Here is a 24,296-nt window from a genome sequence, read left to right as displayed (position 1 = left end):
TTTCAATGCATTAGTGTTTTAACTTTGTTCAGAGTGAACATTTCAATTTTAATTTTATTTATGCACCTAAGTCTTGTGGCACCATTGGAGATACTATTTTTTTTAGATTTTGCTTTTCCCATAAATATTTTTTATAATGTATGTGTGATGGTCATGAATATTTTTTGGAATGCCTTTAACACATTTTGCATGAACAATTTCTGTAACTTTGCACCGCTAGGCCTCGAATTCCCTGCGTTCCTCTTTGAAATCAACAAGGAGAATTTAAGTTCAAAGTTGACCAGCCGCTTATTTGATAGCAAGTGGGGTGCTCAGTCCGACAAAATTGATGTGACTCTCAATGTGGAGCAAGCTCTCTACACCCGAGATGCCTTGGCCAAGGCTCTCTATGCAAGGCTGTTTGATTACCTCGTGACGGTGAGTTCAAATCTGCCCTCTCTTTTCCATTTACTTTATAACACTTTCAAAATATGTGCCTGGAGTAGATGGGTGGGATGCCCGTCAGCATGTGGTAACCATTTAAATGTCATCAGAGTCATCTCTATTGAAACTCTGCCTTGGTTATCCACGTTTACGAAAATATTGTTGTGTGGAGGTCCCTTGCTTCGTCTCTGACTGGAAAAGCTAATAACTCATAATTACTATGTTTTGACTACTTGCTATCCAGTTGTTGGCATTGGGTTTCGACTCATTAAATAAAAAAAATTATACCATGGGTGTTTCAAATTGTATAACTTTTTTGCTTGTATAATTAATATAAGTGCTAAGTAATTTGTTGAAAATATGACTGGCCCATTTTTTTGTAAATCCTGCTTTACTCTTGTGCCAAGAGTGATTGTGATTTCAGTTGTTGAATACAAGTGAGTAGGAAGTGTTGTCTAGCCCATCCCACATTGCAGTCTGATGGCTAAGAAATGATTGGAGAATTTGCTGAGGATGTTTTGGTCACTACGCAGGTCTGCAAGGCTACTTCATTAGATATATTCTTTGCAAGCACAGTTGAGTAATTGTCTTTCACTGTTTTACGGGCATTATCTTGTTTTGTTGTTCAGTTAGGAGGAACGCAGCAATTCAGCAATTAAAATTTATTGACGACCCTGGTTTCATCACTTTGCGGCTTTGAGGTGGTGACACCATAGTGGTCAATAAGTATCAGCTGTAGAACTACTCTGTTTCTGTTTTCTGTACAATGGAATACATATGCTGAGTAGCAGCTAAAATGGTGTCATAAGTTTTTAGTTTTGTTTACCATTCTGTGATTATAAAGAATTGTCTTGTAGATTTATATTGAGTGTCATACTCTGTATTTTGATGTAAATTTGTTTAACTAAACTGGATCACTTCCTGGACCTTGGAGCAAGGAATAGCTAGTCGTAGAAGTCGTGATCATTTTCAAATAATGGATATAGTATGTTGATTTTTTTCTGTGGCTATCACTAAAAAACAATGAATGTTTACTTAAGTTGTCTATTCTATTCCTCATCTATGTGACTTGTGAATTTTATTCCCATTTTTATCAAAGTTCATCCGGAAGAAAACATTTATTTAATAATTTGTTCCTCTTTCTGCACAGAAAGATATCAAAGATATCTCTGCCACCTCTCTTGAATCATTGACATGTGAGGGTAGGCTGAAAACTGATGCACACATGCTTGTAGAACATTCCCCCTCAACACGCAAGCGCAGATTTGAGTTTGTTACATTCATCCGGTGTATTTTGAGAAGCGCAAGTATGGAGGCATGCCCTTGTGCTATTTTCTAGTCATTTTGAATTAAATCCAGTGATTGGACATCCGCTGTGTGTTTCATCAACAATAATGGCTTTTCCAGGCTCACATCCGTATAATTTTACCACCCATTGATTTACAGTGGACCTGTTAACAGCATCTTCACCATAAAAAACCCTTAAACGATGGTGAATCTCAGTAGGAGTCACTTTTTCACCAGTTAAAAATTCGATAAGAGCACGCCGTTTAGCTCGCATTGGCATAGTAATAGAACACGCCTCCATACTTTGGCTTCTCGAAATACACAGGGTGAATGTAAACACTTCAAACCTGCGCATACGTGTTGAGGGGAAATGTTACTTCCACATGCCACCAGGAGTGCTTCTTAAGGTCATTTTATTTGTGGTCCACGAGCATGTGTGCATTAAGTTTTTGGCCTGCCCTCGTATTAAGAGTCTGATACGCCAGCAACCATGTAGCAAAAATTTCTGCTTGATGAACTTAGAAGTAATGAGTCGTTTGGACCACTGCCCTTATGCTCTTTGTTCTGTTCAGTAACTAATGGGTATTTTCCTTTTGCTGTACATAAGAGTTCAAGGAATGTGTTGTTCAAAATGACTGATTCACCTGCTGTTTAATTTGTTTTTCACATCCTGAAATCAAATTTTTCTCATTTGTTTGACAACCTTGGATCTTTTTCTTTGCAGCAAGTGAACAGTGCGATGGAAACCCATGCCACAGGACTAAACATTGGCATTTTGGACATTTATGGATTTGAAATATTCGAGAAGAATGGCTTTGAGCAGTTCTGCATCAATTTTGTGAATGAGAAGCTGCAGCAGATCTTCATCGAGTTGACGCTGAAGGCTGAACAGGTAGGACGCTTGGCCAGGTCTTCCAAAGAGTAAATAGCCTTGTGCACCTGTGGGTTAAATGATGCTTGGCAGAAGTTTGTCAGAGAAAAAACTATTGGTCCTTCATTTGGGCCAGTTTTTCCAGTGTTGGTAAATAATATTTGAGTGTTCATTGCTCTCAGTCTAAAGAATCGATCAAGTTACCATCTTCAGACGCCACCATTTGTGTGTCGTTAGCTATTTTTTCGCTCATTTTGTTGCTTTTAGGAGCACTATGTCGGAGTGGAGTTCTGATGCAGTGATTAGCAGGGTCCATGGCTCCATAACCATTGAATTATTTTGGGAAGGTATTTTGGACTATACAAATAACTCGACTGAGAATTTTAAAAAATATTAATTGAAAAACATTGAAAGAGTAGCATTACAATCCTTTCATGGATCTCCACACTCTTTTATCCATGTGTAGTGCTACTGTGGTAACTTGAATCCCTGTGGTGACTTGAATCTTCCTTGTCCTTTGTTTCAATGGAAAACTCCATCGACCGATTTTATGTCATGATACAAACTTAACGTTATATGTAATCCACGTGCTCTTAAGTTATATCCTTCAGCATGACGTCTTTTGCTTGCTCATCGCGAGCAATATAAAAATATTACTGTCTCTTTACTTTGTTTGAGATTGGCGAGGTGCTTGTCTCGCCATTCAAATTATTCCCCTCCCTTCCACACACACACGCACACGAGTAAGGATGTAACTCACATCGCTGACAATACGTACGACACGATATGCACAATTAACTGTTGCCTTGTTGGAGAGATGCGTGGCAGGGGGTGGGGGGGATGTTCGGGAAGGCCCAAGCAGTTCGACTATGCCGAACATTATGACGTCATTTGACTCCACAATTCCTGAATTGTGTGCTCGAGAATCGGGAAATATCCAGGGGTGTGACATCACACTCCAGACGTAGTTGATGGACGATTACACACTTGGAAGCCTCGCAGAACGATCCCCGGTGAGACTAAAAGAATTTCGCTCAATTTCACCCCATCGGGAGATTTCTTTTTCCTTTTTGAAATTCTTTAAGCTTGACAGGTGCTCGCCACCTTTGAAACGCGTGTGGATCAGAAGTGTGTGTACGAGGTAGGCGGCAGTGTGGCCTGGCTGCGGTCAATGTAGAGGGAGCCCATCTCTGTTGGAAACGCGGTGTTGTTTCGTGCGAAGGTGCCTTGACTTTGTTATCGCACTCATCCTTGGTCTTCTCTCTTATTACGAAGGCTTCAGGTAGATTCGTGGAGCCGATGTGCATTTCCTCATTCGACACACACACACACACATATACATATATATGTGTATATATATATATATACATACATATATACATATATATACATATATCCACCAACCCTTTGGTGCCCCCCCCCCCGTGACAAATTTCCTAATATTTCCCCTACTTGCAACCGCCCCAGATGTAAAACCTCTCTTCTTATTAGGTCTACTCCCCTCTCCCTACATCCCCTCATTGCCCCCTCACCTCGTTCCCACGCTAATTGCCTCTCAAAAAATATTATTTATCTTTTCTGTCGTGGGGACCTCCCCTTCCCTCCGGCCAGGAAGAATTTATTTCATTAATTACATGCTCGAATTGTCAAGCGAGGATATTGATCTTTGAGGAAAAGATAGCTCAACGAATTCGGTTTAACTTTTACGTCTTTCAAAATTGAGATTCTGCTGATACGCAGATTGAGTTTTTTTGTTGTTCCCGACGAATTCTATGGAAACTTAGAAAACGCGTTCGAATTTCCGTTTTCTCGTTAAGATCAAGGAAGCGCAGGTGTACCGGCGAACACGATTGGTCGGAAATTGTGATCTTTTGCCAAAATTCACGACACCGGGGGGATGATCGAATCACTCGAGCGAGCTGACTACCACTCGCACTTGGCGCTTATTGTCGTTTCCAATCCGTGATTTGTTTGTGTAAGTCAATGCCACCAGCCAAGCAGCGTTGTTTTCTGAACTGTACTGGTGTCCACCTGAATAGTTCAGTAGTGTTCCTACCTCTCTCTCCCCAATGGACGCGTTTCGACACTTCCAGAGCACACCCTAATGTGCAGAATGGCCGGGGAGAAGAATGGTCAGCGGACCCATCCACGTAATCGTCCTCGGGGTTGTTGGGTCGATAATTGCAAGTTGAGGGACCTCCCGGTGATATTTCCGCCCTGCATTTTCCTCCGCGGCCCTCGACTAGTCAATTCCCTCCCGGTGTTCGTATTTCCGCTCTCGCGTCGAGTCAATCGGCCAGGGTAACGCCAACTTTGATCTCTTTTCGATGCTTCGGACAAGACGAAGAAGGGTCCCTTGGGAAGCCCTAGAGCCCTTCGAAAGAGGCGTGCTCTGTCGTAGCAAGACGACGGCCGCCCCGTGGGCACGCCGTGTGCCGGAAGAGGAGGGGTGTGTGGCACGCCCGGTCGTCGGCTGCTAGAATCACGCGCTGTGGGGCGTGAGGGAAGCCGGCGCGGCGGCCCTGGTGGCCACCTCCAACAGGGGCGACGACGCCTGTGACGAGGCCTCCGCGGCCCACAGGAGCTTGAACTGCGGCTGGCCCAGGACGCCCTCGCCCGTGGCCCACGCGGGGCCCACCTCGTCCATCGGAGGCGACGAGTGCTGGACGGCTGTGGTGGCGTAGTAGTAGCCGGCCCTGGCGAGGGAGGGCGTGGGCCTGAGGCCCTCGAGGGAGGGCGGAGGAGGTGGCGGCGGAATCTGCTTGATGGGCTGCTCGCTGGACGTGGGGAGGACGAGGTGGCTGGGCCCCCAGGCGCGGCGCCCGTGGGACATTGGGGCGAGCACGTCCCTGAAGGACGGCGTCGTCTTGCCCCCGCGGTAGATGTCGTTCGCCCCGTACTCGCCCCTCGGCGGCCTCTGCAGGACGGCGCCCCGCAGCAAGGCCGGCCACGAGCAGAAGAGCAACAGGAGGAGGGCCAGCGTGGCGCCAGAAGGCATCGTTGATTTCCTCATGGATGCCATCTCTCGGTGCGCCTGAAAACGATTTGAAAGGATTAAAAAACATCAATTTAAGTGAAATTTATTTGAAATTCGAAGTACCAGGTCTATTGACATCATTCATGAATTTCCGTAATGTACCCCTGGAACACGGTATTGCATCGAGAAGTACGGTTACATCGAAAAAAATATAATTAATTAATTATTGTATAAACTGTGTAGCAATTATGCAATTGTCCTGGTAGCAACGGTCAAATCTGGTCAACGGGCACTCTGACAATCCACATATATAGACACACAAAGAAGAACAGATATGAGACAAAATGCTCTTCTTATATGTACAATGACGCTTAAAGATTACCAATCGCACCTTCACACATGGACTAGGTTCACACGCCATGCCTGCGACGCTCCGTCCATAATCACGCACTCCGCCCATAATCACGCACTCTTCATTTTCATATTTCGTTAAAAACCACGCAACGTTAACGCATCATTCACTTTTACGATACAACTTATCACGCCGTCCACATCACATGCAAACAATATTTTAAAAAGTACAATAATATAATAATCACTGATCAATTCAAGTTCATCACCCAGTGGCTGCTTTACACTTATTCTTAAAACTCCTAAAATTGGATGGAAAGGGCTCAAGCAGATTTCCATGCTTGTTGGTTCCATACAACAATAGCTCTGTTTAAAAAAATATAATGATAAAAACCCGGGCAGATGGGTGATTTCAGCGAGGCAACCCTTCATTTTCATGTGGCACATATCCCTAAATCAATGGGTGAAGCATTTGTTATTCGGTTGAGCCATGGTGCGCCAAGTAAACCGTGAAGGATTACGGTGTGTAGGCATCCGTATAGTCCGCAGATGGCTTCCGAAAATGCCGCGTGATTGATGGACGATTGCCGGCCACCGCCATCATCGTTAATCCCGAAGAATCGAGTGAGTCATTTACCTGCACCCCTGAATCGGGCTTGTGCACCTTAGTAGATTGGAGGTAATGCTATTTACAGTTGAAAAATTCGATTTTATGCGTGTATCTTTGCGGAAAAGAAGCCTTTAGGAAGATCCTCTCCTTTTTGCGATATTTCTTCTTCCTTTGCCAAATGTTGGTGCTACGTTATCTTTCGACAGTTATCATCCACTTCCGGCGTTTGGAAATTTTCCCGCGTTGCCATTTCACCGGCTCAGAAGCCTGTACTTTCTTTACATTTGAAATACGAGGGTCATCCGGAAAGTAGTACCCGTTCGTGCCGCATGAAGTGCTGACGACGCGAGTAGCCGCTGGACGAGGTCAGATAGCTTCAGTGGCTTGTCTGCCTTCTCTGAGCCAAGTTGCGTGACGCTAGCATTGCCTGTGTTGTTTCTGTGATTGTTTACAATGTTTAAAAAAATTGAGAACGCCGCCAGTTGTGAAGTGAGGGCAGTGATTAAATTCCTCAATGCAAGAAACGTTCGCCCATGTGATATTCATCGCCAATTAAAGGAGGTGTATGGAGACAATGTAATGGACGAGTCGTCTGTTCGGCGGTGGTGTCGCAACTTCAACATGGGGAGGGGGAACACACACGACGATGAGCGTTCGGGGAGACCGTCTGTCATTACAGACCAACTGGTGAGCTCAGTTGACGAATTCGTGAGGAACGATCGGCGCGTCACAATTGATGACATCTGTGAGCATTTTCCCAATGTTTCTCGAACAATTGTTCATGAAATTGTTAAACACCATCTGCATTATGCAAAAATTTGTGCAAGATGGGTCCCTCGCGTATCTCAATGAGCTGGCGGCGAAGGACTATGCAGCAGGAATACAGAAACTTGTCACACGTTATGACAAATGCCTTAATTTGCTTGGAGATTATGTTGAGAAGTAGTTTAAAGTATCCTCTTTCAAATAAAATTTTTTATGTTTGTTAATATTTACTTTTGTGTCTTTGTCTCCCGGGCTCTTCGGCAAGGTAGCCCAGTGTTCTCCCCACTGAACTACCACGCCCCCTCGAAGTTACATATGTACTGAATGAACGGTTTCAAAATGGTGACGTGATTGTTCGGGCTGGAGAGAGAACGAACGAGCAATCGAAAAGTTATCGCCTTTTATAGAAAGTATATTTATAGAAATGTAAGTGGTCGTCAGCTTTCATAATAATGAATTTTAAAAGGATGAAATATATATATATATATAATGTTCGAAATGGAAGGCTCTTCGACGACGCACAAATATATAAAAACACAGATGTAGATTTTTAAACCATACAAACATAAAGAAAGGACACTCACATATGTTGTTTTGACGTTTCGACGGCACCTTTGCCGGCACCGGCAGCTTTGTGTTTCAATGGTTTAAAAATCTACATCTGTGTTTATATATATATATATATGTTTGTGTGTGTGTGTGTGTATATCGATGATGTTGAAGCTCTCACAAGAGCAAAATAACAATATATCATTTGGATGGCACAATGGAACACAAATAAAATAGATAATAGATAACTCTTAAAAGGACACTCACATTGTTGATTGTTTGAGCTAGCTTTCGGCCTTCTCCGATGCCTCCTTCAGGAACCTATCAAAGGGCGAGGGAATTGACATTGAATAGGGAAGAATGGAAGGCTGCAATAAAACCCATCTGAGGATTGAAATATTGATGATGGTGATACATACATGTACATACAGGGTTCGTCCGGAAAATTAGTGTACTGAGCTCAGGAAAAAAATTTATTACACTTTTACATATCTTAAGGTAATATTCCTCAAAATAGGACCCTTGTGAGTCGATACACTTGTTCCAGCGGCGATCCCATTCCTGGAACGCTCCCGCGAAGGCATCATCGGGAACCTCTCGAAGACACGTCGTCACGGCCTCTTTGACGGCGTCCAAAGTCCCGTATCGCGTTCCTTTCAAACTCCTCTTTATCTTCGGGAACAGAAAGAAGTCCGGTGGTGCCAAGTCCCGGCTGTAGGGCGGGTGCGGCAGCGTTGCCACGCCGTGCTTGGCCAAGAAGTCCGACACGACAAGCGCGGTGTGAGACGGCGCATTGTCGTGATGCAGCCGCCAGATGTTTTTGATCGCTGGCCGGACGCGGGCGACTCGTTTTCGAAGCCTGTCGAGCATTACACTGCTCTGCTATCATCCGAACACTAAGACGACGATCAGAGTTCAGTACATCGCGAACTTTTCGCACATTTTCGTCGGTGAGTGTCGTTGATGGGCGTCCAGGCCGTGGTTCGTCGTCGACCTCTTCTCTGCCCTCCACGAACATCTTGTGCCACCGGAAGATCATGTTTCTGGACATGGCTGACTCCCCGTAAGCCTGGTTAATCATACCGAAAGTTTCGGTAGACGATTTCCCAAGCTTTACCGCAAATTTGATGGAATAACGCTGCTCCAAAAACTTCGGCATCGCGTTTCGTGACGTGGGTCGAGCGTGGAGGTTCGCGTTAACAGAGCTCCTCACTACACCACAGCTCAGAGCCGACTGCCTTTTTCAGCGTCGCTTGCCAACATACCCCCCTCCAATCGCAGCCCGTCAGAGCGGTGCTGGGCGCGCCTGGAGCGGCGGGAAAAAATCAGTACACTTATTTTCCGGACGAACCCGGTATATATATATATATATATATATATATATATATATATATATATATATATATATATATATATATATATATATATATATAAATGAAAGTCTTCGAAATGGAACGACCTCGGCGACGCAAAAATATATAAAAAACAGATATAGGGCTATATATATATTTATATATATATATATTAATATATATATATATATGTATATACATATTAATATATATATAGTAACACACAATATAGAAACACAAAAAAAAGAAGAACACTCACACGTATTTTCTTGATATTTCGACGGAAACAATCCGTCTTCATCTGAAGATATAGAAGTAATACTTCATTACTTCTATACCTTCAGATGAAGACGGATTGTTTCCGTTGAAATATCAAGAAAATACGTGTGAGTGTTCTTTTTTTGTGTTTCTATTTTGTGTGTTACTGTGTATTGCACTATTCGGCACTTCCGTGTTACGTCTACGAAAGCATATTATATATATATATATATATATATATATATATATATATAGTATATATATATGTATATATGTGTGTGTGCGTGTGCCAAAAGCATGCAAAAAGAGACCCGTTCCCGTGTGTCGTCGGGGCATCGAGAATAAGCTGTAGCCGAAGATTGTTGCGGAAGAGAACCAGGGTTGGTGGATGCTCATATCAGGGGACAACGGGCGGGTGGGAGGGAAAGGCGAGCGTGGGCCGCAACCGACGACCAACGAGCCTGTTAACCGCAACAAAGGTGCGGCCCCTACGTGGCGACCGATCGAAAGTTTCAAATCGCAACAAACGCCTTCAAGCAAACGGACGTCTTCCCGTACGCGTCATTCGACTGCTGGGGAAAAAAAAGATGAGAAAATATATTCACGAGAAGGGAATAGAAAGTTCTGAACGTGGACTAGACCGCTAAGGAAACAAATAGAAACTGGGGCGCGGAGTAATCGCGTCCGAGAGTCGCGTCGTCAACTGTTCGGAGGGTTTTGCCGGCAAGGAGTGGAGCGACTCCCGCCGTCGTTGACTGTTACAACAGTTGACTGTTTTTGAGGTATTTGGCGGTGAGCGTAATTGTCTTCTAGGTGCGACCATTCCTATTTTTCGCTCGGTTCCAGTGCTTCGTGATGGCGACAAGAATCTCGTTGTTTTTTGGCGCTGAAATTGAAGATTAGTGACGAGATTTTCGTCATTGGATGTATAAATGAGGTAGTATAACACGTGGGCGTAATGAAGATCCACGATCGCTATCCTGAATCGTGTTCCTTGTAATCCTTGACATTTAATAATAGCCTTAGCACTTTTTTCACTGTCGTCTACAACGCTTCCTAGCTGGGTGAGGTTTCAGCTAAACATGCATGGGTTACAGCAACCCAGAGGCATGGGCATTCGGTACGAAGGATGGAAAGGTTAAAGTGGCGTTGGAAAAGTAAACATGGAGGAAAATGAAGGAAAGGAGTGGCTAGGTACAAGGGGGGGACAGCATAGGGGTTGAGGACGAGCTGAAAAAGATCGCAAAATTAAGTACATTGCTTTAAAGGTAAGGAAAAGGACAACGGGTTGGCTGTGACCCTGAATGAGAAGGGAATGTCTGCCGAATATGACAATTTAGGGAAAAGATAAATGGGAAGAAGGTGAAGTGTTCGTTTCTGGGAGTTAATAAGGCAGTTTGTAAAGTCTTAGTGACTTGCGCCCATGGAGATTATTTGGCATTTTATTAGTTCCCCGCAAGCCACCGCTAGGGTGTTTGGACGCGTGTAAGTTCACATTTGACTAATTGTGACCCGAATATGACCCTACGGCGGTCGGACAATGTAATTGATTCCTTATCGTTCGTGGGAAAAGTGATATGTTAAATCCAACGGTCATGGACTCGGCCTCTTTCTTATTCTATTGACATGATCTCTCCTACCGTAGTAAGATGGGGAAATGACACAATTTCAACATCACTGCTGAAGAGATCCCCTTCCAATTAATTCAAGAGATTCAATCTGTAATTTATCTTTCGCTCCCTGATTGATTCCCAGCTTAGCTGCTCTAATATCTTGGATACGCTACTAAGTTTATCGTGACAACGTTTTACAAATCCTGCTCGTCTACGCTGCACGCGAGCCAATTCGGCAATCAATGCAACTTCGTGAGGATCCCATGCAATAGAAGAATATTTTTATAAACGAGGCCTAAACAGCGAAATATAATCGTTCTCATGGACCTTTCCACCACATTTACCCAGTACTTTTCCAATAAATCCTAATTTTTTGTTAGCTCGTCCACATATTCCCCCTGGTATGTGCTTCACTCAAGAGAGGTCGTATTTAATGGAGTCTACTCATTCCATTTTGGTGTTCCCAATGCAGTTGGCATTCTGGAGGGAATCGCTTTTTTCCGAGGTGGCCGATTTGAAACAATAACCCAATCCTTTGTCACTTGCCTGGATTACGCCGGATGATAAGTTGAAGGCTTTAAATCGCGGTCAAGATACGAGGGTCATCCGGAAAGTAGTACCCGTTCGTGAAATAAAGACACAAAAGTAAATATTAACAAACATAAAAAATTTTATTTGAAAGAGGATACTTTAAACTACTTCTCAACATAATCTCCAAGCAAATTAAGGCATTTGTCATAATGTGTGACAAGTTTCTGTATTCCTGCTGCATAGTCCTTCGCCGCCAGCTCATTGAGATACGCGAGGGACCCATCTTGCACAAATTTTTGCATAATGCAGATGGTGTTTAACAATTTCATGAACAATTGTTCGAGAAACATTGGGAAAATGCTCACAGATGTCATCAATTGTGACGCGCCGATCGTTCCTCACGAATTCGTCAACTGAGCTCACCAGTTGGTCTGTAATGACAGACGGTCTCTCCGAACGCTCATCGTCGTGTGTGTTCCCCCTCCCCATGTTGAAGTTGCGACACCACCGCCGAACAGACGACTCGTCCATTACATTGTCTCCATACACCTCCTTTAATTGGCGATGAATATCACATGGGCGAACGTTTCTTGCATTGAGGAATTTAATCACTGCCCTCACTTCACAACTGGCGGCGTTCTCAATTTTTTTAAACATTGTAAACAATCACAGAAACAACACAGGCAATGCTAGCGTCACGCAACTTGGCTCAGAGAAGGCAGACAAGCCACTGAAGCTATCTGACCTCGTCCAGCGGCTACTCGCGTCGTCAGCACTTCATGCGGCACGAACGGGTACTACTTTCCGGATGACCCTCGTAGTTTTCGTAGGATTTTTAAGGCAACCTGCAACTGAGACTGCCCCCGGGTGGTGGATGCAGTGGATATTAAGAGAGAGAGAGAGAGAGAGGTCCCAAGAGACGCTGGAACGAATCGGGAACACTGCGGGAGCGTCTTGTGCGAATTGACGCACGAACCGAACCATAATTGATTGAATTGGGCAATACCTGTGCGCCTTGAAGGGTGCCCAGGTGGCCAATCACTTGCTGTTTTTTTTATTTCGTGGCAATAGATCCGTTTTTCTCCGGTGTTCGCCCTAGGTTTCACTTTTTGGAGGCGTCGTCTGTGTTAATCTTATCCTCCTATCCTACTTTCTCCCTCCTCAATTTTTGCCTCCAGTCGTTGCGACCCTTATCCAACCACCTCGCCTAATTGCTTCCATCCAACGCGGTTGTTTCCCAGCTTTCCTCCCGTGAAATCCACTTAAAAGAATCACTGCGAGAGGCGTGGCTTTCACTTCATGCATTTTTTTCCAGTGTTATTTTTGAATTAGTGCGAATTTCTATTCAGAGTGTGGTTTCATTCGTATACCTTGTTTTGCCTTCGTCCCCGATGCGAGAAGAATGAGCGAAGACTCGAGATGGACGCTGAGGAAAACGAGCGTTTGGGGCGAGGCGAGGGATGCGGCGAGAGTGAGACTGCCCTGGCGGGAAAAGTGGATGGGGAGGGCGCCCTAAGATTCGATGTTGTTTTGCGGGGATGCTTGTTAAAGAGGGGGATTGTGGGGAGGACAAGAGAGCGCTGCCGTGCGGAATGGAAAGGTGTGTGTGGGAAGGGGCGAATGATTCGATGCCGTGCGCGGGAGAGATGGCGATGGTGTGCTTCTCATTCAAAAGGTAATCTGCCTCTCTTATGCTAGATTTGATCAGTTAGACAACTACGCATTAAATGTCGCACCCACACTCACACATCGCGTCCACTTTCTCTTGTCCGTCCTTCATTGTTTCACTTCTTCCTTTCCCCATGCCGTTTAATAATTATATCCCCCCTGGCATCTACTTCAATGTCTTCATCAGGATGGTTGCACAATTGCGAAATCCGGGTAATAACTCGAGAATCACTCGATTTTTCTTCATTGAATTGGGAATGGAGCGGGGAAAGGGCCCCATATACAAGGCCTGTCCCCAAATAAAGTAGAATAAATCGGAGGAAAACTTTATCTGTAGATCTAAGTACGAATTACTAAAACTCTTCAGAACAGCACCACCCTCGGGCATCAGCGCACCGATGTCAGCGCCTCTGCCACGCCCGCTTCTGGCGCGCTTCCTGGAAGGCATCGACAACACCCTCGTTCAGGCACCTCGTCGTGGCTTTCTTGACAGAATCCATTGGTCCAAAATGGTACTCAAAGGGGTTATACCTGGGTCGTACTCAAAGGTCCATGTCATCGGTGACCACCTACTCTAAAAAATTCGGGTCACTGTCAACGTGGTCCCTGAGGTCCAAGGCAAGATTGTCACACAAGCAGTCTTCCGAAACCCCCTTGAGGACCAACATGGCACACCCTTTCTCATAGCTGAATCTTCTATTAGAATGCAATTCACTGTGGTTTTCTGAATATTCTACTCTTTTGCTAACATCCTGACCTTTGGGGGTCAATTATATTAAAGTATGTGCCTCACTTTGTGTACGTTTTCATCGCACTGAGTTGTTTGTGGATGTGTCCAGGGTATTCCTCATCGTCAACCTCCTCCTTATCCTCCTCCCAGAACATCCTGTACAGAAGTAAAAAGCCATCACTTGGGACATTTCTCCATCTCCATAAGCATCTTTTACCATGATCATGGTCTCCGAACCCGATTTCCCGGGTTTAACACAACATTTTATCGCGTATCATCGCTCCATGTAAAGTGGCGTCGTGGATTCGTGACTCGACCCTCGAACAGGGGTTTAGTCTAGCAGCGATCCGCAGACTGTAACGGCCCGCGGACAACTGACGCGGGTCGTGTTGCTCTCCCAACACCTCTCACCATTTTTCCCGCCACAAATCTTCCTCCCACTCCACTCGTCCACTTCGCCAGGAAAAATCGTTTTATATACTTTTTGGGACAGGCCCTGTATTTGGAAACATTCGAAAAAATGTAACACGCCGCGAATATTCCGGCTGTGGATGTTCCTTTTAGTGCTGAGATCAGTTCGTGTTAGGCTACGGTGGAAGGAACGCTAATGAGAACAGGGTCGACTTGGGTCTGATGCCCACGGGGACGAGGGATCACTCGCTCCAGCTACTTACTCTTCAAGAACTTTTACGTGCAGGTGCTCACCCACCTCCGAGAACGCGTGAAAAAGAGTCCGACCGGCCATCGCAAACTGCTGGGTGCTTCATCATGACAACGCGCCGTGCCATGGCGCGCTCGTCGTCAGACAGCTCCTGGCCAAATACGGCGGTGCCACGTTGCCGCACCCGCCCTATTCTCCCGATCTGGCACCACCGGACTTCTTCTTCTTCCCCCTGATGAAAAGACAGCTCAAGGGACGACGTTTTGACTCGATTAAGGCCGTTCAAGAGGCTTCGACGAGGGTCATCAACGGCATCCCCAAAGAAAACTTCCAGCGGGCGTACGGGGAATGGGAGCAACGTTATACTAAGTGTGTAGCAGCTCAAGGAGCACACTTTGAAGATTATTAAGTCGATGTAAATATATCGTCAGTAAAATTCTTGTAAAAAAATCAGTCCTACCACTTTTGGGTGCGACCCTGTATATTCCTCCTGGAGGGAAATCGGAAGGACGACGGAATGTGTGTTCCCCGGGGAAATCGGGAATTGGAATCCATAAATGAATTCAACGCTGCTTTTCGATTCGGCGTTCGTTCCAAACAATTTTTCGTGTCTCGCGCGAAAGTGTCGGCGGTGGAAAACCATGTTTTTCTTTTCTTTTTGTTGCGTGTAGTTCGATGAACCGCTAATCTAAAAAAGTATTGGAATTTCTTGCGTAGTACTCGCGCGGAAGTTCTTGCCTATTCATTCAATGGCATAAATGTAAATTTCGTGGTGACATTAAAAATTATCGTTGATAGCATCATCACGAGTAGTGTGCACCGTTGGGTGTCGAGGAAATAGCATACCTTTGGCTTCCGCAATAAACGTAATTTTCCGTAAATGTGCGCCGGTCGACTCCAAGCCCTGGGTTTCCCTCTCTGCCAGCGTGCTGTGATTTTTCTATCGACGCCAAGTCCCGAGTGTGAAGAACGGGCGTCGGTTCCATTATGTTTGCGACGGAATCGGTTCCTTACGATCCTCTTTTCGCCACGTACCAATCGCCCCTCTGAAGGGAAAGAGACTTACGCGTCCATGCAATCGCATCGACTCCATTCTTTATTTATTTCACAAATCCGGAAAGAACACTTTTGGGCCTTTACATGTTGCATGTTAATGATGGAAACAATTTCATACACTCAAGCCCTAGGTGGAGAAAAACCCACCTGGATGGGAATCGAACCCGCGACCTCTGGATTACCACGCTGCCACCGGCCCCGGCAAACGTTTTACCACTCATAATCCACTTAATGATCATCTACTTCCACGTAATACCCCGCAAGGGCGTGTGGCGGGGGGCGTTTGGTCACCACCCGTAAAAAGGAACAATACCACATGCAAAGACAGCAACATGGAAAACTACACCCACAGCAGCGCACACACTCATGCAAAAAACCCTTCGTCCAACACTCATGCAAACACATACCGTAAACCAACAAACAACTGCACCCCGGATGCAGCACTAAAGCCATCCAACAACACGCAAGCCAGGACACAACAAGCAAGAATGCGAAACTCCACCACCACATGAACATGCAACACAAACACTCCCCCCCGAGACAGTGAAAGGCAGGGAATGCGGCCAAATGTTGCAGGTGATTGGCAGATCCCCCCGCGGAGAGGGATTGAAGGGACCACCTATTTCTCCTCTCCCTCTCTCTATTGTCTATTATTCAATCGAATCCTTTGATAACTACGCAGCATTCAGTTTTTATTCATGTACGTAAAAATAAGGAATATTTATTTTTCCTCGAGAGTTGCCTTTTCCCTGTGAAAAAGGTAAAACAAATGAAATAATTTTGTTGCGATCTAATCGTAGGCAATAGTGAATAATGTTTCCCGTCATCATTAATAAATGTCTGCCTAATGTTTTTAAATATATAACACTACGCAATATCACTATCAGATAGATGAGACCGAAGTCTCGTGCCAATCGGTCCATGGTTTGACCAATACACAGATGCTAGAATACCAACAGAATATGAAATGTATTAATTAAGTTAGTGTTAATCGGAGTGGAAGTTAATCTAAATGCCGTTCTCGTATTTGAAGAGTTGGAAATCTTTTTATGCGTTTTACATGTTCGCTGGGAGATTTCAATGCTGTGCTGAAATTAGACTATAATTACACTGGCCTCATCCCACTCTCGTCGTCCTGTTTCGGGGTTTGGCAAAATAAAGGGAGCGTTATTCAAGTGAATATTCGAGGAGCCCTTTTATTGATTTCCTCCGCCCTGCCCGAATCCTTTGCCATCGCAATGCATTCCTTTTGCCTCCGTCGCACGCACGTGTTTCTTGTGTGGTGTCTCATCTCAGTCCCCGACCCCTCACTCCCCAGCATCCCTTGCGTGTCTTTTGAGGGTCTCCCTTCGATACCACATTCGCACAATGACTCCCCTCCGACCAGCCCCCTCTCCCAAACCATTCGCCTTCTTCTTCTCCTCTCTCAATTTTATATATATATATATATATATATATATATATATATATATATATATATATATATATATATATATGCCCATTCGACTGATGATTCGCCCCTTCTCTCTTTCGGATTGGCCGATTCAACAAAGCACACTTCTTTCGCGTCTCCAACTGGTGCTTCCGATTTGTATCCATTGGTCACACAACGATAGGATTGGACCGATAGGGAAAACTTCAAAAAATCGGTACCCCTAAGTACTTACTTCCGCATAACCCCACTTCAGTCGCTGGCTCTTACGGAAGTTATCATTGACATTACTGCTACCGACATCAGGTCCCTCTTCATCTCTGAGTACCTTCTTCTTCCCTTTATCCCGTCCAACATCCCTATCTTACTTCCCGATAACGATTTAAATTTGCTGTACAGCGCACCGATTTCACCCTTCCTCTGCAGACTTTCCATATCCTCGCACTGCGTCTTCCACCATCCTTCTTTTTCTTTCTTTGTTGCCCGCCTCAATTTATTGTTTAATTCTTTGTACTTAATTTTGACTAATTCTGTATTTACATTCTTCCATTTTCGCCGCCCATCCATCTTTGTAATCATCTCATCCGTGATCCATGGTTTCCTAGTCCTTTTAGCGTTAACGGTTCCAATAGTGTCTTTTGCGGCTTTAGACAACCCTTTCTTGATGATTTCCCATTTTTCTTCGATAGTACTAAGCCCTTTGCCATCCTCCATGATTTTCTCTACCGCCTGTTTGTATTCCTTCCTTTTCAAACCATTTAATTCTTCTTTATTCCATTTTCTGATTCGCCGCCCCTGCCTTATCTTTTTGAAACGGACCCTAAATTTCATAACAACTAAATTGTGGTCAGAGTCCGCATCTGCTCCCGGGAAGCTGTGCGAATTTATCACACTGTTCCTAAACCTGTGTCTAGCCAGGATATAATCTAGCAGATATCTTCGTGAGTCACCTGGCATTTTCCATGTATACCTGCGCCTTTTTTGTTGTCTAAACCTAGTGTTGGTGATGACTAACCTCTGTCTCCTGCAGAACTCAACTGCTTTCTCTCCGCCGTCATTCCTCGTGCCTAAACCGTAGTACCCGACCTCATCACCATCTCTTCCTTCGCCTACCGTCGCATTCCAATCCCCCATCACTATCAAATGTTTCCCTGCAGGAACACACGCGATCATGTCCTCTAACTGATCGTATATCCTATCCACCTCTTCTTCCTTATGGTTGCTCCGTGGCATGTATACCTGAATAATAACCAAGTTCGTCATTTCTGCTTTTCTCTCTACTAGTAGTATTCTATCCATTACCTGGTCTATGTTGACTATGCTTCTCCCTACCTCTTCATTTAATATTATGGCAACCTCTCGTTGGCTCTCGTCCCCACCGCTATATATTATTCTATACTCCTCACTGCAGTAATCCCCGCTGTCCTTCCAAAAGTAATTAAAAGTTTTCCTAAAGAAAAAATTAAATGTGCCTTTTACAGTCGTTCATGCCTTAAGAACCTGATCTCTCACACTTAAGACAAAGTCCCCGAAAACGAGAGGAGTGGAGTGTATGAGTTAAAGTGCTCAGATTGTAGCACAAAGTATATTGGGCAAACAGGACGGAAATTTAAAGAAAGGATTAAAGAACACCAAACATGTGTGAAAAATAAGAACATAACATCCCTCTTTGCAAAGCCCCTCATCGAAAGTGACCACAAAAGTGACTTTGTGACAAAAATTATTCATTTTGAAGAAAAAGGTCAAAGGCTCGATGCTTTGGAGCAGGTAGAAATTTTGAAATGTGTCCGTTGGAAAGATGATCTTGCCAACGAAATTTTGTATCCTTCCCACTCCCCACTCCTAGACCTACCACTCTTCTAAATCAAAAATGTAACTCTCTTTTCTTCCCAGCTACAATGTAACCTTTTTACCCCTCCAACCTCCCTCTCTGACCAACCCCCCTCCTATGATCAGAAGGTATATATAGCCAGCGTGCTTCTATGAGGACCACCTGATGATGACGTTCAACGTCGAAACCTGGGTCGTGTTTTTGAATAAAGTGTGTGGAATAACAAAGTTAATCATTTCATTACATTTCAATATGTTATGCAAATTCCACAAAGTTACGCCTGAGACAACAAAAATAATTGAGGTGGTTTCCCATTGCCTTCCTCAATAGTGTTTTTGACGTGACACCATCACTTATTGGCCGCCCCACTGGGGTCAGACGCCATTGCAGCCGCCTCACTGAGGAACAGACGCTGGGTGGACTACCTTTCGTCTGGCTCCTAACCTTCGACCTATCTGGCATGGGTGACCCTACCAGGAGCAATTATTATTACTTCCGCTAGCACAGCTCTAGGTGTCATCGGACCGTACAAGCCCTTCCACCATATATATATATATATATATATATATATATATATATATATATATATATATATATATATATATATATATGAATGTAAGACACAATGTGTTACACACACTCACACACACAATTGGACCAATTGTGTCCAATTCGTGGCCATTGTCGATGCGTTGAGCAGGTGACATTTATTTTTGGGTACATTTCGTGATATATTTAATGGAGAGTACGCACACTTTCAGAACTCTTTTAATGCCAGTGTCGAAGGGATACGCATTCTCTAATGAACGACCGTTTATAAATAAATTCTTTTGATTCTACACCAATAGATAATGGAAGGACAGAAGGTACAAAACAATGAATTGCGAGCAAGGGGAGATTCACGTGTTACGTAACCCATTGGTAATAGTTGTTTTGGGGCCTTTCCAAAAAGTTGCCATCGATTGATTGGTTCCCAGATACCGTGCGAAGACGGAGTTTGGACCGACTCCATCATGGCACGCATAGCATGCCACTCATGATCTCACGAGTACTGTAACCATTGATCTTTCCTCGACGCAAATCTACCCACTCTCTCTCTCATTCTCTCCTCCTTTCCGTCCTGTTCGATTGCGTCTCCATCTCCTGCGTCGTGTCTTTCTCCATCGGCGGCGGCGAGTGCCCTGGAATCCCATTTCCTGCGCTCCCTTCCGATTGTCGGGATGGATTCTGGACGAGCTCCTTCTGTTCCCATCCGATAGATGGGGTTGTTCGCAATCCGGTTTCCACGGCGAAAGGGGTCGTTGGGGAGGGGGAGTGGAATATTTTCATTCAGGCTTCACGTACCCCTTTTACTTCCCGCGGGATTTCTCCTCTCCCTCCCTCCCTGCCGATCTCGCCTGCGTATGGTGAATGGGAGGCGTACCGAACGCCTCCCCTCGAGTCTTTAGCGGGACTGGAAGGGGGCGCAATGGGGAGACTCTCTGTGTGTCGAGAAGTAATAAAAATAAGTCCTCCTGATGATATCTTGGCAATGATGAAAAATGGCGTCCCGTTTCATTTCCGGTTTTCCTTTCTGATTTCTTTCAAGTCGGTTCGATTCCCGTCAAAAAATGTGACCGCCAACGAAGAAAATAAATCACGTCGGAAAGCGGAGATGCCCTTATTAAGTAAAAGCGTGGTCCATGTTTTGGTTTGCGGCGCGTGCGAAAGACACGCGGAGGGTCGGGCCGCCTCCTCCCCAGTGCCATCATCGGCCATCTCGCATTCTTCAAAAGTGGGTTTTGGAAAGGCTGTGTAAATGACTTGACTGTTATGTGCTGCATTTCGCGTTGACTGCCTCTGGTTCGCCATCTACATAATGTCCTCCTACAGTTCTCCCTGCCCTCCACTTCCCTTTGCGCTGCCAATTAAATTCTCCCTTTCATTTTGCGGCCTTCTCCCCTCAATTATATCATCTCCTCCTTCGCACACTTCTTGTGCCTTCTTCGGATTTTACCGACGGCAACTCCCTCTCTTCATCGACCCTTATTTCAAACTTCTTCCTTAGCCTTCCTCTCCGGCCAACTCATTTTAATTCCATTCTTCGCCCGCACCCACATCTCAAAGCCTCTCTTTCTTTCCACCTGCGCCCATCCTCTTGCCTCGAAGACCAGGCTTCATTTTCTAGATCATCGATCCCCTCATCACTTTCGCAAATGGTCTCCGCCTGCTGTTCTTCCAACATTCCTACTTCCACCATTGGGCACCATTTAACTGACACGTTAAGTGATCTGAAGGTGTTACGCTGTAACTAAACCTAGGACATAAAAATATTTTAAAAAATATCAGAAAATCTATGGAAAAGCCAAGTGTCGTTTTCATCGAAAGAAGACATTTGCATCGAAAATATTCTCCAAATGTATTTGAACTGCAATGCTTACTCTTTATTTTTTCCTCTTACTTTAACATTTGACAAAGCTTTCGCACTTATTGAGAATCTCACCACTTTCGTTTGCTAATGGCCATTCTTAGTTCCATGCTTCTTGTATTGTTCCCGGAAAGCACTGCAGTAAGTATAATCCCTTGACTGTCATGACCGCGTACCTATTTAGTGTTCCCTGATGATGATGATGTTCTCTCCTCGGCGATATTTCCTCGAAGCTTGCCCAAGTCAATTGGTCTCACCTCGATGTTGAATCCGCGGCGCACTTTCATATCAGTTAGATGTCTCCAGTGATGGGAAGCACTATAACATGGGATGGAAGGAGTTCGACCGCAATCAAGCGAAGAATAGGCCAAGCAAAGACGGCGTTCATTGAGAGGAGGCAACTATTAGTATGTTCAAAGAACATCGGAGTACAAACATGGAAACAATTCGTCAAAACGTTCGTGTGGAGCATGTCACTCACTCTACGGATCGGAGACAGGAGATATTGGGCCAACGAAGAATAGAAGCATTGGAAACAAGGTGCTGATTAGGAGAATGCTGAAGATTAAATGGACAGACAAAGCGAGGAACGATGAAGTATATAGAAGAGCAGAAGAGGAAATGACCAAATGGAGAAAAGAAACGGAAAAGAAGAACTAGATGGATTGGACGCACATTGAGACGCAATGGAAGCATAATAGAAGGAAAGATTGATGGAAAGATCCCGCGGGGAAGGCCAAGGGACAAGTACATAGGGCAAATTAAGAAGGACGTAAAACAGGGAACCTATCTGAGGGTGAGGGAATTGACATCAAATAGGGAAGAATGTAGGGCAGCAGTGAAATCGATCTTAGGATTGAAATATTGATGATTTCCCGAGTGACAGTATTCGACGAACCCTAAGATTCACGCAAGCTGTTTGTCATTTTTCGGGAACCAGATCCTCCTGGGAAACCGAATTATGTGGCTCACGGATTAAGGAACCCTGGATCCTGTGTATTAGTACCCCGATAATTGTTTGAATTTCTCTCACCGTATAGGGATTAGTATTGACTGTGACATGCCCTCACCTATCCAGCCAACCTCCGGGTTGATCCTTGTCGCGTGGCGACTCCTTCGACACCCTCCATCTCGTGCACGTAGGAGAGCAGGGCGGCGGCCGCTCAGTCGTGAATTTAATGGTTCCGAAATTCGGGAGGAAGAAAAGAGACAACGGGAGAAGAATCGAGAATGTGAATTCCTGTGCGCGATCATGATATGGGAAACGTGATTCTTCGATGGGGGCACAATTCATGTGACAAGTGTGAGATCAGTCCCATGTCAGCCGTGGGCCAATCGCGTGTTTGGTCGCTGGCAGGAAGCAAACCTATTGTTTCCGTCCGGGTTCAGTCACGCCGAGCGAATTGAATCCAAAAATGAGGGGGGGAAAGATTATTGATCGCCGGGATAGTTTTATCGATTAAATTTTTAGATTTTTATCGAACAAAATGTAATCAGCGTCACCTTTAAGAAGAGATTCGGCATTTCCGCAATCTTTAAGTTGACATTTGTCTCCGCCGCCGCTCCTTAGCCGATAAGGCGGTACACGGAGGCGCCATTCTAGCCATATGGATTTAATTGTAGCGTGCACATATATCCGGAGGTGATTTGTCCACCGTGCGCTGCTTTCCACTGCACGTCATTGTAAATTGGCGGAGAAAGTATATTAGAGGACGTCTTGGCTCTCCCCCTTGTGAGTGTCGGACGGGCGCCCTCGAAGCGGAGAGTCCCGAGGAGAGGTCGGGGAAGGGGATTGGGATGGGGCTGTGTTAAGATGCTGGGCACGCGTCGCAGGGAGAGAGACATCTGCCTGCGGTGGTCGTCGCGAGGACAGCGGAAGGCGCGGCTGGCTTACCCGGCGGCTCGATCGGAATCCCTGCCCTTTTTATTCCTTTTCTCAACCACGACGACTTCTTAATGGGTCCTAAGAAGATGAAGGACGTCTTCCTCCCTCCCTCCCTTGCTTGGAGATCATTTGCGCCATCTAACGAGGGGATTAGGAGCTAATGCGTGTGTAAGCGGAGAGAGATGAAAGTGTGTAACCGAAAGTCGACGTTTGGTCTGCCTCAAACAAGACCTCCCAGACTTCGTCGATGGAACCTCCGACGAGCAAATGCCGGATGTTTTAGGCGGAGTAAGCATGGTGACCCAGCCGCCGCTGACACCGTGTTATATTTATGTATATATGTACGAGAGGGTGTGATGCTTAATTCCCGCCGTTTCGGAGTTCCACTGGAGGTCGCAATAGGCGGTCTTGTTTGTTATAGGCATCTAGTAAACAGTCATAACGTCAAAATAGCCGAGATGTTACGCACAAATGCGGAGTACAAGTTCGATTCTTCGGGTACCCTAGATCAACTGTTTACGATATTTTGGCTAAGTATAATGCTTCGGAGAAGTCTGGGGAAGGTTTCGCTAACCAGACGAGGAAATCTCATTCGAGGAAACGCGTGCTTGTCCGGATTTAAGCGCCGCACCCTGTGTGTGTATATATATATATGTATATATATATATATACACATACATATATATATATATACATACATATATATACATACATATATATACATACATATACATACATACATATATATACATACATACATACATATATATATATATGTATGTATGTATATGTATGTATATGTATGTATATATATGTATGTATATATATATATATATATATATGTATATATATACGAGGGTCATCCGGAAAGTAGTACCCGTTCGTGAAATAAAGACAAAAGTAAATATTAACAAACATAAAAAATTTTATTTGAAAGAGGATACTTTAAACTACTTCTCAACATAATCTCCAAGCAAATTAAGGCATTTGTCATAACGTGTGACAAGTTTCTGTATTCCTGCTGCATAGTCCTTCGCCG

The 24,296-nt window shown here is 44.7% G+C and overlaps 2 protein-coding genes across 2 annotated transcripts in view; one reads left to right on the top strand and one right to left on the bottom strand.

The window, feature by feature from the left end:
- LOC139689566 (unconventional myosin-Ie-like) overlaps positions 1–24,296 on the top strand; it is a 516,942-nt gene that overhangs the window by 5,079 nt on the left and 487,567 nt on the right. Inside the window, exons 9-10 of the mRNA XM_071586725.1 lie at positions 221–417; positions 2,435–2,602. Of these exons, the coding sequence (XP_071442826.1) occupies positions 221–417; positions 2,435–2,602 (365 nt within the window). The remainder of the gene's footprint in view (positions 1–220; positions 418–2,434; positions 2,603–24,296) is intronic.
- LOC139689584 (uncharacterized) overlaps positions 4,050–24,296 on the bottom strand; it is a 173,472-nt gene continuing 153,225 nt past the window's right edge. Inside the window, exon 3 of the mRNA XM_071586747.1 lies at positions 4,050–5,615. Coding sequence (XP_071442848.1) covers positions 5,064–5,603 — 540 coding nt within the window. The 5' untranslated portion in view covers positions 5,604–5,615 and the 3' untranslated portion in view covers positions 4,050–5,063. The remainder of the gene's footprint in view (positions 5,616–24,296) is intronic.

This window comes from Hetaerina americana, unplaced genomic scaffold (genome assembly GCF_022747635.1).
Source record: "Hetaerina americana unplaced genomic scaffold, ioHetAmer1.1.p SCAF_25, whole genome shotgun sequence".
Taxonomy (NCBI): Eukaryota; Metazoa; Arthropoda; class Insecta; order Odonata; family Calopterygidae; genus Hetaerina; species Hetaerina americana.
This window is presented reverse-complemented; position numbering and strand designations above follow the sequence as displayed.